The 15796-nt window shown below is 52.2% G+C and overlaps 7 protein-coding genes across 7 annotated transcripts, besides 1 other annotated feature; 5 read left to right on the forward strand and 2 right to left on the reverse strand.

The window, feature by feature from the left end:
* Positions 1-2346: 2346 nt before the first annotated feature.
* On the reverse strand, positions 2347-2847 carry CGCA056_v005619 (uncharacterized protein; the record flags this gene model as incomplete). Its single annotated transcript, XM_037320871.1, has 1 exon — positions 2347-2847. The coding sequence occupies one exon, from the start codon at positions 2845-2847 to the stop codon at positions 2347-2349; it is 501 nt and encodes a 166-aa protein (XP_037181525.1).
* A 719-nt stretch (positions 2848-3566) lies between these two features.
* Positions 3567-4815, forward strand: CGCA056_v005620 (uncharacterized protein; the record flags this gene model as incomplete). The annotated part of the gene is made up of 2 exons (XM_037320872.1): positions 3567-3815; positions 3877-4815. The coding sequence occupies 2 exons, from the start codon at positions 3567-3569 to the stop codon at positions 4813-4815; spliced, it is 1188 nt and encodes a 395-aa protein (XP_037180516.1).
* Positions 4816-5336: 521 nt separating this feature from the next.
* Positions 5337-6105, forward strand: CGCA056_v005621 (uncharacterized protein; the record flags this gene model as incomplete). Its single annotated transcript, XM_037320873.1, has 3 exons — positions 5337-5480; positions 5558-6001; positions 6052-6105. The coding sequence occupies 3 exons, from the start codon at positions 5337-5339 to the stop codon at positions 6103-6105; spliced, it is 642 nt and encodes a 213-aa protein (XP_037180517.1).
* Positions 6106-6759: 654 nt separating this feature from the next.
* Positions 6760-7513, reverse strand: gloA-0 (Lactoylglutathione lyase; the record flags this gene model as incomplete). Its single annotated transcript, XM_037320874.1, has 2 exons — positions 6760-6807; positions 6899-7513. The coding sequence occupies 2 exons, from the start codon at positions 7511-7513 to the stop codon at positions 6760-6762; spliced, it is 663 nt and encodes a 220-aa protein (XP_037180518.1).
* A 1588-nt stretch (positions 7514-9101) lies between these two features.
* Positions 9102-9173: a sequence feature (Short protein (CGCA056_v005623, KAF5522876.1) was converted to a misc_feature.).
* A 1145-nt stretch (positions 9174-10318) lies between these two features.
* CGCA056_v005624 (UPF0311 protein) lies at positions 10319-10894 on the forward strand (the record flags this gene model as incomplete). Its single annotated transcript, XM_037320875.1, has 2 exons — positions 10319-10553; positions 10608-10894. The coding sequence occupies 2 exons, from the start codon at positions 10319-10321 to the stop codon at positions 10892-10894; spliced, it is 522 nt and encodes a 173-aa protein (XP_037180519.1).
* A 1597-nt stretch (positions 10895-12491) lies between these two features.
* CGCA056_v005625 (uncharacterized protein) lies at positions 12492-14495 on the forward strand (the record flags this gene model as incomplete). The annotated part of the gene is made up of 1 exon (XM_037320876.1): positions 12492-14495. The coding sequence occupies one exon, from the start codon at positions 12492-12494 to the stop codon at positions 14493-14495; it is 2004 nt and encodes a 667-aa protein (XP_037180520.1).
* Positions 14496-14995: 500 nt separating this feature from the next.
* FUS5-1 (Esterase FUS5) lies at positions 14996-15649 on the forward strand (the record flags this gene model as incomplete). Its single annotated transcript, XM_037320877.1, has 1 exon — positions 14996-15649. The coding sequence occupies one exon, from the start codon at positions 14996-14998 to the stop codon at positions 15647-15649; it is 654 nt and encodes a 217-aa protein (XP_037180521.1).
* Positions 15650-15796: the final 147 nt, after the last annotated feature.

A 15796-nucleotide genomic window follows, 5' to 3' on the forward strand; every position in this document is an offset into this window, starting at 1 on the left:
CCTTCGTCGAAGCCCATTTCAAGATCCCATTCCGCGGGGAAGGTTCGTCCCCCAACATCAACGTTGAGGAGCGAAAGCACAGGACCTGGAGTAATATGACCTTGACAAACATGACCTCGAAGTCGAAGAAAGCCGTGTGTGATTTGTTCCGTAGGATCTACACCCTTCAGAGTCACTCCTGTGTTCACTACGACGGCATGTTTCTCCTTCAATCTCGTGCTGTCGTTGTTTGGGAATTCGAAAGAAACATGCTTTCTGTGTTTTGCATATTCGACACCTTCGCAAACTCTCGGAAATTCCCAATATTCGCCATCTAACGAGAATGGAGACCAAGAGGGCGCTCGATACCCCTTTGAGCGCTGAAGCCTGCGTGCTCCCCTTACTTGCCAGGTCATGGAATCAAGAATGTGATCCTCCCAAAATCCAGCCAGAGTTCGTGGAAATTGATTTGATTTCCACCCAGGCTTAGGCAGAGGGGTATGAATTGCGATTTCCTCATAATGCGCGACGACGGCTCAGACGTGGGGGCATGGTCTACCTCCATGCATTCACATTTCAAGTCTTCGACACATTCCCATAGAATCTCCCCGTTAGTAAAGTGGACAATTCGTTTGGCCAACAGGTATTCTTGTAGAGCCCATGCTCGACTGTTGAGATTTGCGCTTCTGATGGGATGCTCATGACGGTCTCGAAAACAACCATCTAATTCCCTTTTGAAAATGTGCGAAATGCTGCCATCTGGGTTCCTAATATGCCCAATCTCAGCGCCAATACTGAGTGAGCTCCTCGGCGAACGGCCCTTCACAATGTCAAGGAATCCCTCGGCGGTATTGCTAGCGTCGGGGGCGGCAATCACTAGAAAAGCATCTCTGTAATAAGCGGCCATTTTTGAAGACTCCGCTTGCCAATCTGAAGGCTGATCTTGCAGGATGCACAAAGAATCAATCCATAAGTATCGGATGTCGATGGCCCGGGCTACAACTATGGCGTCTTGGAAAGTTCTGGGTAAGTTGGCGAAATCGATGGCCTTCTCATGTTTCGAGAGATTTGATGCCATGGTCTTTGGCGGATGTGGCTGTCCCCAGCAGTAGCTGAGGGCCAAGTATTCGCCGGTGTCCTCTTCTGAGGAGACATGAAGAAACAAGTGAGGCTCAAGCTCGCTGCCTACAAAAAGGACACGACTCGGAAGTTTTGCACCCTTCGTCATACAGCCTTCATGTATCTTATTGCAGTGTATGATCCAGGGGGTGAGTATTTGCTGAAACTCTTCACGCCGTGCGATTGTGGGGGTCCGCGCAGATTTAATGTAGTCCCACGACGGTTTTGACGACCCTACCACGACGTACAGTTGGACGTCTCCCAGAGACCTAGTGGTGAGGCCGTGATCATCAAATAATCCAACCCGGAAAATGCCAGGGTGATCGGCACGACAATAAACTCCGACTTTATCGATTCCGTGTGCCCATTTTTTGAACTCATAACAGCTGCGATATATGATCATACATCTCGGGCAACCGCAATTGGCGTCTTTGTCGATCCTATCCAAGTCGAGATGCCTGCGGAAACCGTGGAGGCCATCGGCATAGCGGCAGATGCCTCGACATTCGGGTAGAGTTGTAGGCCACGTTATTTGGAAACAATTACGCTCGCGATCTTTTGCGCCCATGTCGAGATGAATTCAGGTATCTATGGTAAAAGAAAAGAAAATTTAAAAATGGGATGTCGGAGAGTGAAATATGGCTAGTCGAGTACTTCAATGGTATTTTTCCAGGGAAGGAGAATTTAGCGGAGGAAAGCCCTACCATATGCCGAATTACGCGAGGTGATTTCCGCCATGGTGTGATTGATGTGCATTCGGGCACGAGTTGATCAGGCAGCAAGTGGAGTGACCTCTAATTGGCCCAAGTCCCTAGCACACACAGCACCGTCATCTTGCCACGGCAATGCTGCCTTATCCCATCAAATGCCACATGACGCCAGAAAGTCCTACCCACAAAACGCCCCGATTTTACCCCAATTCTAGAGTCTATGAAATTTTTCGTTGGTCTAAAAAAATCCTTAGCGTCGCTCGGTGTACATTGATTGGCTCTACTCCGCACCAGGGGTCTCTGGCGTCATGTGGCATTTGATGGGATAAAGATAGAGATGCTGAAAGGTTGCCTAATCACTAGTCCCAAGAAATATCCATCATGAAAGTTACGGTGAACAGACTGTGGGTTAGCTATCGCGCTAGCGAGTGGACGCGGGAGTGGCACCGGAGGCATGCATGCTCTGCTGGCTGCCGAGGACCATGTCATGTTGCGTGTTTTGAATCTTGATGCGTGATTTGAAGCTAATTCACAACATTCATATCCTCAACGTACCAAGAGCAGCACATACAAAGGCAACCCAAGCCCCCAAATCCACCGTCAACATCCTTCTCCAGTTCACAATCAACCATTTATCCAGTGCCCCATTCAAATCCTCCCCCTCTTTTCCTTCCACAAGCGTTTGCACATGCGGCGCGATGAACGGGACATAAGCCAAGTGCCCCAGTGACAGACCCGCGCCCGCGACGTACCACCAAAAGGTGCCCTTGGTTTGAAGTACGGTCTGGTTTACCCGTAAGTTGGCAAGAGCCGTCCCAGCGGAGATAGCGAGGAGGCTGAGCACGATTGGGAGCCCGCGGGAGAAGAATTCTTTGTAGTAGGGGTTTATCAGAGGCTTTGAGTGGGTGCGGACTGTGGGATGATTGAACAAGGATAAGAAGAAGTGTTGGTCGTGGGCGTAGAGAAGGGTGCAGGTTGAGGAGAGGAGGGGGGCGAGGAGAAGAGGGGAAGCGCCGGGGTGGAGAATGCGAGAAGCCATGATTGGTTCAGTGGCTGTTGCAGGTTGGTGTTGAAGTGGAAGAATTGAAAGTCAGGCTGCGTACGCTGATGGGTCCTGGTTGTTTTAGATGGTTGGTGATTCGGATCGGTGGCTGTGTTTATGCTCCGTATGTGGGACAACCGAATCCTTCGCGGTCCCGGGTCAGGTGGTTCCCCACTTGATGGTCTGAAGACGGCTTATGTCCGGGCGGTAGCCGGGGATTCTCGGGGCCCAGTGTTCGGGGCTGAGTTCAGCGGTCGGGGATTTGGTCACAGACTGGATGAGACAAAACACCAGCAGGCTCCAGCACAGTTGGGTTTGAATTCCAGAAGGTTGGCGAATCTCAGTCGGAGAACGCTGAGGCTGAAGATGGTTACCTTTGTCTGCATAGGCATCGAATGAAAGCAAGACTGGACCAGGGTCTAGCAATAAAGATCCACAGAACAGAATCAGCTCGATGTTCACTTGGCCACTTTGTGGCATCTCACAATCATGATTCATTGAGAAGTACAGGTGTTGGTTCCATCGTGGCCTCCAGCATATGCTGGAGGCCGCCCGGCAACGTTGGTTGGTAGGGTCGCCAAAATGGCCTCTAAAAAGGAAAGTGTATCAAGTATCCGAACAGCCACCCAACTCTTGAGTCGTTTGATGAGATCAATCGAAAACCTATAAATGGTGGTTTTTGTTCGCCGTGTGAGTACTTCGTCCTCAGAGAAACCATGCCTCAATCGACTCTGGAACCCGCCGTCATGCAAAGCGACCTAGACCAAATATCTGCCCCCCGGAGAGACATGCCGGAAGACGAGGTAGCTGTTGCTCATCTCTGCGAGAATGCAAATACTCTAAGCCTCAACTCCGACCCTCAAAACGCCGAGACAGACACATTTGAGCGCTCAGGCGATATCATCCTTGAGTTTCTCCGTACGAACGTGCCGGAATTCGCCAGGCTCAGCGCAGTTCGAAAAAAGGTATCACCTGCCTGTGTTCTTCACTTTTTTGGGTTCGCATCTGCTGACAATGTGCTCTTAGGGATGGGAAAATCCAGCCGGCGACACATACTTCCGCAAGCAGCGAGAGGCTGCAGACCATGCCGACGAAAAGTTGTCAGCGGTCTTTTACAACATGATGAAAGGCATAGGGACAGAGCTGCACCGAAAAACCCAGGCGTTGAAGATCAAGGGGCCAACACTGGGACAGAAGCGCATCTTGGACATGTGCATGGCGCCTGGAGGGTTCCTCGCGGTGGCTCTCGAGAAAAATCCAGATGCACTCGCTCTTGGGTTTAGTCTCCCCGTTTCGCAGGGCGGGCACAAGCCTCTACTTCCACCCACCAGAAACGTGGACGTCAAGTTCATGGACATCACGATGCTGGCGCAGGATATGGGGGTCACAGACATTCCATCAGATCACCCTGACTCTGGCAACTTCATCTCGCAGCAGCTGGGCCCACAAGACAAGTTCCATCTCATCCTCTGTGACGGGCAGGTTCTTCGCCAGCACGGGGAGTACAGGGCGCAGTACCGAGAGAAATGCGAAGCGCGGCGATTGACGGTCACTCAACTTGCCATTGGGCTAGAGCACCTTCAGCCTGGCGGCACAATGGTTGTTTTGCTGCACAAGGTTGAAGCATGGGATACCGTGCTTCTGTTGCGGGACTTCAGCAAATTCTCAACCGTCCGGCTTTTCAAGCCTTCGAGGAGCCACGTAAAGCGCTCATCATTCTACATGATTGCGAGCAGAGTCCAGAGTCAGAGCGCGGCGGCTGCTGCGGCTGTCAAGGTGTGGAAAGAGGTCTGGAGGGTTTCTACATTTGATTTGAATGGGGAGATGAAGCACAACTGGCGGGAGGAGGAGCCGAGTGCGAAAGACGTGATTGATGAGTTTGGGGATCAGCTCATCAGGCTAGGCAAAAACATTTGGAAGACGCAGGCTGAGGCGCTGGAAGGGGCTACTTTCATCAAAGGATGACAATTCCCGTTTCATGCTTGTTGCTAGCTTTTCGTTTTGTTTTATCTTTCTGCAGTAATTTCCATGTGAAGGAACATCACACAACATAGTCGTTTTTGCGCTACTAAACATTTTCAACCTCGCATCTCCCATCTTGACATCGATTTGGACTTTGTTGGTGCATTGTCCTGCCAAAACCCAATCTGAGACCTTTTTTTCTTTTTTGTATCATTCACTAATCTGTAGTATGCTCAGACTCAAAGGCGTGTTATCATGCCATTGGCGGTCAGTAGACGCGGGAGGCCGACTGAACCTTGTGGGCTTTGGGGCGAGTGATTGGCTTCATGCATGCAGGCCCAAAGCAGCTCGCAGATCATTTGACATACGACCTCATTCTTCACGGTTTCTCCTGTGACTGTCAGAAGACCAAGATTTAAATGTCAAACTCTCCTCAATTCTCCAGATACTCCAGTTTCTCCTGACATGTCAAATGTCGACCTTTTTCGATGAATACCACTACTGATAACACAACCAAAGCCGAGATGCCAACAGAAGAATTGGACAGCGTTCGCATCGCTGCGACCGACTCCGAAGATATGGAACATGGCACTCCTGGTGCTGTCATCGTGCAGTACTTGACCCAACACTCGCCAGAGTTTGCTGAACTAAGCGAACTCCGCAAAATTGTACGTCGGCTACGTGAATCACGGTGGCGCTCCGTGTCTCGTTCTCCATGACTGGTACTGACCATCGGCGTCAACAGGGATGGGAAAATCCGGCCGGCGATCGCTTTTTTCAACAACAGCGTGCTAGAGCCACCAATCCCAAAACGAGTACCAAGTTATCCTTCTACGACATGATGAAGCGGATTGGCACCGAGATGCAGCACACCACAGGCGCTCTGAAGATCAAGTCTCCAGCCTCGGACTCCCCACAAATACTTGACATGGGCATGGCGCCGGGCGGCTTTCTCGCGACCGCCATGAGGTTGAACAAGAATTCCGGCGCCAAAGCTATCGGATTCAGTCTGCCAACTGCTGATGGCGGTTACCAAAGTCTTGTCCCGAAAAGCGAAGACATCGACGTAAGATACCTTGACGTGACGATGCTAGCGGCAGACCTCGGCTTCGAAAACATCCCGACAGACCATCCAGATGCCGACAAGTTCTTGCCACGTCAATTCGAGCCTGGTCAGAAGTTTGACCTTGTTATATGCAGCAGCTCAGTCGTCCGCGAGCACCAAGTGGACGACTATAGGAAAAGGACAGAGCCACGCCGGTTAACGACAAGCCAGCTCGCCTTGGGGCTTGAGCGGCTAATCCTGGCGGCACAATGGTCGTGCTATTTCACAAGGTGGAGGCTTGGACAACGGTACTTCAATTGTACCGATTCAGCAAGTTTTGTAAGAAAGTGTTTCTGTTCAAACCGACAAAGGGACATACGAAGCGCTCGTCGTTCTATATGATCGCTGCAGGCGTGCAGAGCCAGAACCCAGAGGCCGCTGTTGCAATTGAAAGGTGGAAGCAGATCTGGCGGGCTGCTACGCTCGATGTAGAAGGGACCGGCGCAATGTTACGGGAGTTGGACGAAGAGGAGCGGTCGCCGGAAGAAATATTACGAGATTTTGGAGGAGATCTTGTGCGATTGGGGAAACGCGCTTGGTCCATCCAGGCAGACGCTCTCAGGGATGCGCCTTTCATGAATGGTCACTGATAAAGACACCAATGGAACGAAACAAGGGGCGAGGCAGAGTGTAAGGTTCATATGTTATCAATTCACAGCATTGCTGCCTTGCCTTCTTTGCGTAACTTGCCTGCCAACGGAAGGAATTTGGTTCAATCTCTGCCCGGAGCTAATTTTGTTGGTTCGGGTATGTAGTTTTACTACTCGTCCTCTTAGACTGGTCGCGTTAAATAAGCAACTGCGAAGAGACATCAACTTGAAGGCTATTAACCTGGGGCAGATTCATAGCCCTTGAAGATTTTGAGTGACAAGCTCCACGATATATCCATCCTAGCAGTACAGTTGATCGTCAGCAGCTGTATCTAATGTGCTTTTTGTATGGCGGACTTGTATTCTCAGAATGCGAACAATGGGGGCTTACCGGGCCCTTGACAAATGCAATCTGCTCGAAGACGTTCTTGTAGGCTGAAGTGAGATCTCCCAGCCCGATGCCACGTCCAGCTTCCCATGAACTCAACGGGACATCTTCTCGAGTTGCGCTGCCCAAATCCTTGATGACTTCCACGCCATGGGCCTTCAGGCGCTCAAGTGCGAGTGGCACATCCAGGACGGAAAACCCCAGATGCCCAAGGCCCAGATTCGGTGGCTGGTTTCCGTTGCTATGATACCCTTCAGGCTCATTCTCCGAGCCATGAACATGGTACAACTCGAAGAGTCCCAGTGTGTCTGGAAGCCTGGCTACCGTGTCCTCGCGAAACCTTGCAAGGTCGGCGCGGTGCTCAGTTGTTTGCGGGTACCCGAGGTAGTAGATGGTGAATGGGCCGGTATTCATGGTGAACACGGTTCGCATACCCATCAAGTCGATGTAGAAGTGCAACGAACGCGCAGGATCTCTGATGCGAAGCATCGTGTGGTTGAACTTGTATCCGGTTGTTGGGTCGCTGGGTGAGATCGCTGCCTCGTCATCCATGGTATGTGGCCCGTGAGCTTCATCTGGACCAGACTTTGATGTAGATGGCGGCGTCGGCTGAGACATGATGAGAACGGTATGTGTCGAATCTGGGTGATCTACTGAGAACTGAATGATTTGTGTAGTTGGATGCTGGAAGAAAATAGATGGACGTTGAGGTAGTTGAAGTATTGTTCAGAGCGAGCTGCTGGAGGGAAGGCGCGAATGGAGGAAGCAAGGGTCCGTTTCCGAAGGCACAGATCTGTCCGCGGGTGCACGTCTATGCTCTGTAATGTTCTTCGGCGATTGGTCGACGAAACGCGAGAAGGGCAGGAGACGCAGGGGGAAGTGAGGGCAGGCAGGAAGTCACCAGGAGGATGGATAGTACCTTATGCCAACAGCAGCAGCAGCAACATCCTTTTCGCTCCAGTAGTTTCGCGCGAGATGCCGGCTTCAGCATTCACGGCATCTCATATTGTAAACTTCGTTGGCAGAGTATCCCACTGATTGCGTCGCACTACTCCATCTCGCCTATTTAATACCCATTTCTATCCTTTTCGTGGCCTTGAGCAGCCGGTGGGATACGCAGAGCTCCATTGTTGTACGTCCAGTCTATCAAATCAAGTATTCAATATGACGTATGAACACGGATTCCAAAGCTTAAGTTACAAATCAGCGGCAATCTCTTCTCTACTTGCCTACTTTCACGAACGTTCTTGGGTATTGGCCTCGCAGTGCTAACCAACATTTTCCCTCGAACTGCCATAACTTGTCAGAGTTGATTGCAGAGTCATGGCCTATCACCACTCTTTCAATGTCATAGGTAGGCATTTGCATTTGGACCCCTGTCAATGCTGGTCATTTACGAGCTTCGAAACACGGTTTAGTCTGAGATTCCGACGTTAATGAAATGGGCTAGAGATCTTTGGTGCATCGGACTTTCCATGGTGATTACCTTTATGTCTACCGAATAACAGACGATTGCTCTGAACTAGTTACATCGTAAGATGCACCTCACTGATCCATGCATGCGAAAGGCATCCAGCTCAAACCGTTGATCACTGCATTTGGAACTTCTACCAACTCATGCAGCCTATAAACATCAATGTTGTAACTCAGGACATCACGGCAACAGCAATGTAAGCGCTAAGGCAGCAGTCAGCATATATGACTTTCGTATCAAAAACATAACTTTCTAAATTGTCTGGAGCCCCTCGCAGCATAATAAGTGATTCCTCGCCATGCTCCTCCATGGGCTATCCGTCCAACAAAGATCTTAGCATTCTGCAAATTTCACACACTCCAAACATCGATTAGAAGCCGCAACAAGGGCCAAGTAATAATGATCACCAACGGCGTCGCCAACGGCTTCAAAACCGAGCGCTTGCTCATTCGCGCATTCGACAGCAGCGAGCCACAGATAAGGTTCATCTACGAGCATATCGGGGCTGACCCAGTCCTCTCCGCCCTCGCGCAACCATGGATGCTTAGACCCCAAATCCAAAAGCACGCCGAGGGGGTTGCGGGGGGCCTGACCAAGGCCGTCCTCAGTGTCACACTCTACCTCCCCGCCTCGGAACCCGGTGCCGAAAGCGAGAATACGCCTGACGGTGAAATTGACATCAGCAAGAAGGATGGAGATGAGCCCGTTTCCAATTGGGATCTTGATTGTCGGATGGGAAGGCGCCCCTCAATGGGACCAGTTCCATCATCAATCTTCGACGATTGGGATCAGTCTTGCTGCTGAGTATCAGAACCAGGGCTACGGCAGGGAGGCGATCAACTCGGCTCTGTACTGGGCATTTCGGTTCGGGGCATTTCACAGTGTTCGTCTTGCGACTTCATCGTTCAACGAGCGGGCGCAGAGTCTGTACCTCAAGCTGGGGTTTGTCGAGGAGGGGCGGGATCGACAGGCGTTTTGGTTCGACCGCCAGTGGCATGATGTGATTCGGTACAGTATGTTGGAGCATGGGTGGGAAGCGTTGCGAGGGTTGAAGAATTGAAGTCAGTGTCTGGTTACCTTAGACGACTATGGCCCTTATGGTTTCAATTTGTCTTGACATTCGAAATGCTGCACAACACTCGTTCCTGCTTTTCAGACATGATTTTTCTAAAGCTTGTTGGCCCGGCTGATGTCATTGATGCTCAAAATGAAATTGCCAGGAAAATTTGAAATTTACATGCAAAGAGGGGAAAAAAATTCAACTGGGCGCCGTGATGTCCGAGCCAACGGCCAATGCTCGTCACCAGGCTCGCAGCATCCTCGCTGCTCACCTGCGCACGTGTCGGCCAGCCCTCTCACCGGCCCGAACTCACGGCTGCAAGTCAAACCTACAACATGTGGCTCTGAGCGCCGTCATCCATGACCTCAACCACGCAGACGACCAATGGCGTGCCTGCATTCTGGCCGGAAGTCTAAATAAGCCTCAAGCAGGAGCCGGCTTGGCGCTTCTAGAAGTTCTCTATGCGGTACTGGCACCGTTCATCCCACCATTTTGCACATTTGACGTTTAACGTGCGGCCCGCCGGTTGACTTGCAATGACAAGAAGCACATTCCCTGCGCAGTGGCTTGCCGACTGCTAAGTTTTGCTTTACCGCCGCCGGCGTTGAAAACCTTTTCAACCCAGCCTATGAATGAAATTCCAACGGCAAGGAAACGTTTTTTGCTACCGCGATTTTGGGTCTGCCAAGAAAAGGCACGCAGCGACACCATCGCGGAACGCATGCCATCCGAAATCTAAACATTCGGGTGGACTGACTGTACACATAAAGGACCACGAAGCCAGCTTCAATCCTTCAAAGCTCTGACCAGTTACATCTATAATTCGATCACATACTTAACCAGCGTCTTTATTTATTCCAGCCAGATCACATTAATCACGCTAATCATAATGCTGCCCTCCAACATCTTTTACCTCGCCACCGCCGGCTTGTTGTCCTCGTTTGCGGCCGTTACCAATGCAGTTCCCACCCACAAAGATGCCGGCCCACTGGTTCCAAATGCCGAGCTCCTCTTCCAGCTGAAGATGACCCTGGGCCAATCCGTTAACTTTGGTGTGGGACCACGAGGCAACAGATTCTCTGATCCGATTACTGGAGGAAGCTTCGAAGGGCCGAAGCTCACTGGTAAGTATTTCACCACTTTGGCGGATTAGAATCGGCTAATAAGGTCATCAACAGGTGTCGTACTTCCTGTCGGTGCCGACTGGGGCCTTCTCGACGCCCGTGGCCAATTCGAGGCAATCACGCTGTTTCAGTTTCAAACGAACGACGGCGCCAACATTTTCGTTCGCGCTGAGGGGCCTGCGCCGAACGGCAAAGGCATCTTGTACCTGACGCTTGAGACCGGTGTAGATGCGTACTACTGGGTCAATCAACTGATGATTGTCGGAGTCACCAATGTCGAGAGGGACCAGGGGTTCGTTACCATCGACGCCTGGGTGTTGTCGCGCGCGGATGCCGACTAAATGCCCTCCAACACACCGGTCCCTCCTTTTCTTCTGGGCTGCTGGATGGCCCTAAAATATTGCGGGCTGTATTTTTCTTCTTTTTGTTTTGTAATAGATGTAGAAAGCATTTCTAGTTGTAGTGTTTAATTTGCCAGCAGCTGGTCATTCTGCCTGGGCGTTACTGGTCTTAGGTTGTGTTGGACGTAACTGCATGTAGGCATGATGTCACCGAAAGTCCTGTCCTGCTGCATAAAAAGCGACATGTGTCTAGCGATTAGTCTTCCTTGTATCCGAATTATATGTGATGCTACTGCATGCTGCTGCATGATGTGGATTCCAACCGATCGACGGGGACGAAAATAAGGTAGAAAATAAGCTATCCAGGGGGGCAATATGCAAGATCTTACCTCCGTAGTCCACAATCAGTCCACAGTGCTGAACACTGTCGCAGCGTCGGTGGGGAACTTCTGGGCCTGATGTAGGGGTAATGGCCGATGTCGGCAGGCTTCTGAATAGCTTTAACTGGAATGCCTCCTGCGAATGATTTGAACGGCGATCTGCGGCATATAAATTTTCGGACTACGACAGTTTCTTTGAGTGTCCTCCGATTACGTCTAATGTTGCGGCGTGAGTATGTTTGGGCTGAGGGGAATGATTTCGGAATGATTTTGAAGATAGAGGAGCCCCCGTAGCCAATGCTTGGGCAACTATCGGAAGAGGAATTCCGCTTGAATCCAGAACTTCAAGAAGCAAAGAGAAGCGATAATGCGAGGATGGTATCCAGCATCTTGGACCGCCATTGAGTTCACGATTCACCTGGATTATGTACGGCAAGCATAGTTAGGAGGGCGTTCATTTTGTCAAGTGTTTGGCTGGCGGCAAGCATAAGTTGGGTTTAATGAAAGTAACTCGGCATAAATCTTGAGGTTTGTTTGCGATGCCCAGCGTATCACAACATCATTCGACAAACACCAACATGGCTATTCAGCCCTTCGTATCTGTACATCAACAAACTTGAATTGAATGAGTGAGTAAGAGCCATTCAAAACGCCCTACAATGAGATTACCTCACGCAAGCAGTTAAATTTCAATGCGAGTGAGATGGAAGAGCCATAGTGATGGAACAACATGTCGCTTTAGTATTTTCATGAATGATCACCTCCCAAGCGAAGACGAGCCGTGTCATTCTCAAGTCCAGGTTCCTAGCGGCCGATGCTTGTGATGCCAAGAGCCCATAATAAGCACTAGAAGTTGGTGACTGGGTTCAAGTACCCTTGTAGACGTCGTATCGGCTTGCAGGCAGATGGATTGCTGGTTGAAAATAGGATTCTCCAATCAGGGGTTACGGCACAGCAAGTTTGCCCTGTCGATTGCTGCCACATCAATAGAACAGCCCATTCCGAGTCTAAAATAACGAGCTCCCCAGAAAACTGAAGCTTTGCAAGACTTAGTCTCGATGTAGCTCCAATAAGAACGCCACGAGATGTTTGACAAATATCGTCGAAAGTCTGGCATTGGAGCCCACTCAGGTCCCCCGTCGCTGGACCAGGAATCACGTCCACGTCGCCACAATGCAAGCCAAAGTCTTGAAGAGCCACTCGTCAGGAACTTCTCGATGAGCGCCGGTGAAGCGCAACCCGAAAACGAACAAGACCTCACATCCAAGAAAGCCCACCCCGTCTGCGTTACCAACGACGACCTCAAAAGCAAAACCCCGCCTGTCTCGACCTTATTCCAAGACTTCTCAATCCGTAAGGAGTCCAAACCCCTGCCCAGACCGAACGAGACCACACAGCCAGTCTTCAGACCGTGGGCCCCAGACATCGCCCTCCTCCTCACAGCCGCCTGCCTCCTCGCAGCCATCTTCGCCACCACCCTCTCGCAGGACGGCAAGCCCCAGCGCGACTGGACGCTGCCCATCACCCTCAACGCCCTCGCCAACATCCTCTCGACGCTCTTTCGCGCGAGCGTCGCCGCCGTCGCCGCGGAGGTGATTTGCCAGGCGCGGTGGATGTGGTTCTGGTCCGACACGCAGGGCGGGCGGCGGATGATTGATCTGCAGCACTTCGACAGCGGGAGTCGGGACCTGCTTGGCGCGCTGAGGCTCGGCGGGGTTGTTAAGTGGAGGAGCCCGGCGACGGTGATGGCTGTCTTTGTGGTTGTGGCGTCTTTTGCGGTTGGGCCGTGTGTACAGCAGGCTATTGGGACGGTTGAAAGGCCTATGCATGATCCTGGGGAGGTTGCGAGTATCCCGACGGCACAGGGCGTCGATCTTGATTCATACTTCTTTGAGGCGATTTACCGCGATGAGGAGGATGGCAAGAAGGCGACTGAGAGGATTATGCGGCCTGGGATGAGGATTACGCTGCAGACGGCTATACAGAGTCCCCGAGGTGTGGAATCTGCTGTTGCGCCTATCTGTCCGACTGGGAATTGTACTTTCATGGGGCTCGAGTCTGGTGCGCCGGTGGTTGAGCTCGGTGAGATTACACATGCGTCTACTGGTCTTTGTTCTATCTGTACGGATGTCACACCCCTCATCAGCGTCGCCGAGAACAACAGTTCGATAGCGTTGCCGAACGGGATGAACTTCTCCACGGGCCGAACCGCGACGGGCATGGCGTTTGGCTCGGGAGATCTATCTTGGGCTAACAGCGTCATGTCTGAGCGAGCTAGATCTCTGGCGAAGCAGGGGTTATCTAACATCACCGTCCTTACCAGCCAGAGCCCCATCGCAGATAGGTACGGCGCCCCGTTCATCCATACCCGCATGGCACTCTCCTGCTCTTTGTACCTCTGCCTGCGGAGTTACTCGGGGGTGGTCCAGAAAACCCAGCTCAGAGAGAAGCTCGTTTCTGAGGTTCCCATGTACCACGACCCGATGTACGACGGCGTCGAGCACCAATGGATCAAGAACGGCAGCTACCTCGCCTCCCGCACGCCCTGCGTAATCAACGGACGAAACTACACGGCGGAAGCTGAGGCCGGCAGTCTCAACATCACCACGCTCTGGGCGCCCGACGCCGCGGAATGCGTATACAGCGTCGCCCCGACCTTCGCGGACGGGCTGTCGTCGTCTCTGAACGAAGCGTTCAACGAGACCTGCACCTTTAGCGCGTTCCAGGACGGGAACCTCAGGTGCAAGAACAACTTCTGGCTCTCTGAGCTATGGTATCGGGGCAACGCGACGGTTGAGCTTGTTTCTGGGCGTTTCGCGGATATTGCTACTGCAGTGACGAATCAGCTCCGGCGCGGGTTAGGCAGGCAGGAGGGCTCGATGTCTGGGGTTGAGGGCCAGGCGCTTCGGTATGTTGTGTTTGTGGTCATTGACAAGGGGTGGCTCGCCTTTCCGGCTGTGCTGCTTGGGCTGGAGGCGGTGTTGCTGGGTGTGATGATTGCAAGGAGTTGGCGGTTAAGAGACGAGGAGGCTGTTTGGAAAAGCAGCATTTTGCCGTTGATCTTTTACAAGAGCCACTTTGCGGGGTCTGAGCAGGTTGTTGCTTCTGAGGGGCGGTTGATGACGGTCAAGGAGATGGAGGCTGATGCGCGGAATGTTTGTGTGAAGTTTTCTCGGGCCCGGACGGGAGATGAGATGAGTCTGCACCATATTGCGAAATAGTCATTTAGAGTAACGATTTGAGGTATAGCATTGAACTCATCTTGCTCACTCTCATCTTACCTCATTCTAGTTAATGGATTTGAGGTGAATCGTGAGTCTTTGTTTCACAAGTGAATGCCCCGCTCATTGAAAATCGGGAATGCTCCTCATCGTCAATGCCTTCTTCACCGCTTCGCAACCACTCACCTTCCACATTATTCTCACGTGTTGTTGATTGCAACGAGTCAGTCTCATCCCATCGCTGACGTGGCTTATGTAACGGGGGCAGGCATCGGAGGTTTAACAACGGTGAGGCATACCGAAGGCCCCCACTTTTTCAAATCTCACTCCGATATTGAGTTGCACACGTATCGCAAACCTTCACGATCAGATCTCACCTCACACATCCATCTGTCACTCCCTCGACGCCAAATTCACGTGTCACTCACTCGCTTCATCGCCAAGGACGACCCAGATCGATTGCAACTTGAGTATCCTCGCCGATCACAAACATCTCGAAAATGTCTCAAAAACCGAGACTCCTGTGCCTCCACGGCGGGGGCACCTCCGCCCAGATCTTCCAGATCCAGCTCATCAGGCTGCAGCGCATCCTCGACGCCCGCTTCGACTTCGTGTACATCGACGCGCCCATGGACTCGGCGCCCGGGCCCGGCGTACTCCCCGTGTTCGAGGGGTGCGGGCCCTACCGGCGCTGGGTCAGTGACGACCCCGCGACGCCCGCGGACGAGTTCCAGGCGCAGAAGGACGCCGCCGTGTCGTTCCTCAAGACATACATCAAGGAGAACGGCCCCTTCGCCGGGTTCGTCGGGTTCTCGCAAGGCTGCCGCGCAATCTCGAGCCTGCTGCTCGAGCACCAGCGCGGGGGCGATGATTTTATGGGGCCGGAGGCGAAGCCGTTTGCGCTGTTCATCTGCGGCACGTTCCCGCCGTTCGTGCCGCACGAGGAGAAGATCACGGCGCCGACGGTGCACGTGGTCGGGCTGGAGGACCCGTACGAGCCGGCGAGCGAGCAGCTGTATGAGCAGTGTTCGGAGAAGAGCACGCGGAGGATTCTGAGGTTTCCGGGGGGCCATCACCTGCCGACTGCACCGGAGACGATACAGCATGTTGCGAACATGACGTTGAGTGTTTACAAGGAGACGTTGAGGACGTAAGAGGGCATGGCTGTGTGAGATAGAGTGGGTTGGTTATTGGGCGCTAAAGATAGAAAGGGGGAAGCGTGTTTCGATCAACGGCCGGGAATAATAGACATCTTTGGACACAACAGAGACATCCAGGATCATCGAGAGACGGGAGGCAAT

This window comes from Colletotrichum aenigma, assembly GCF_013390185.1.
Source record: "Colletotrichum aenigma strain Cg56 chromosome Unknown KSG_Cg56_contig03, whole genome shotgun sequence".
NCBI lineage: Eukaryota > Fungi > Ascomycota > Sordariomycetes > Glomerellales > Glomerellaceae > Colletotrichum > Colletotrichum aenigma.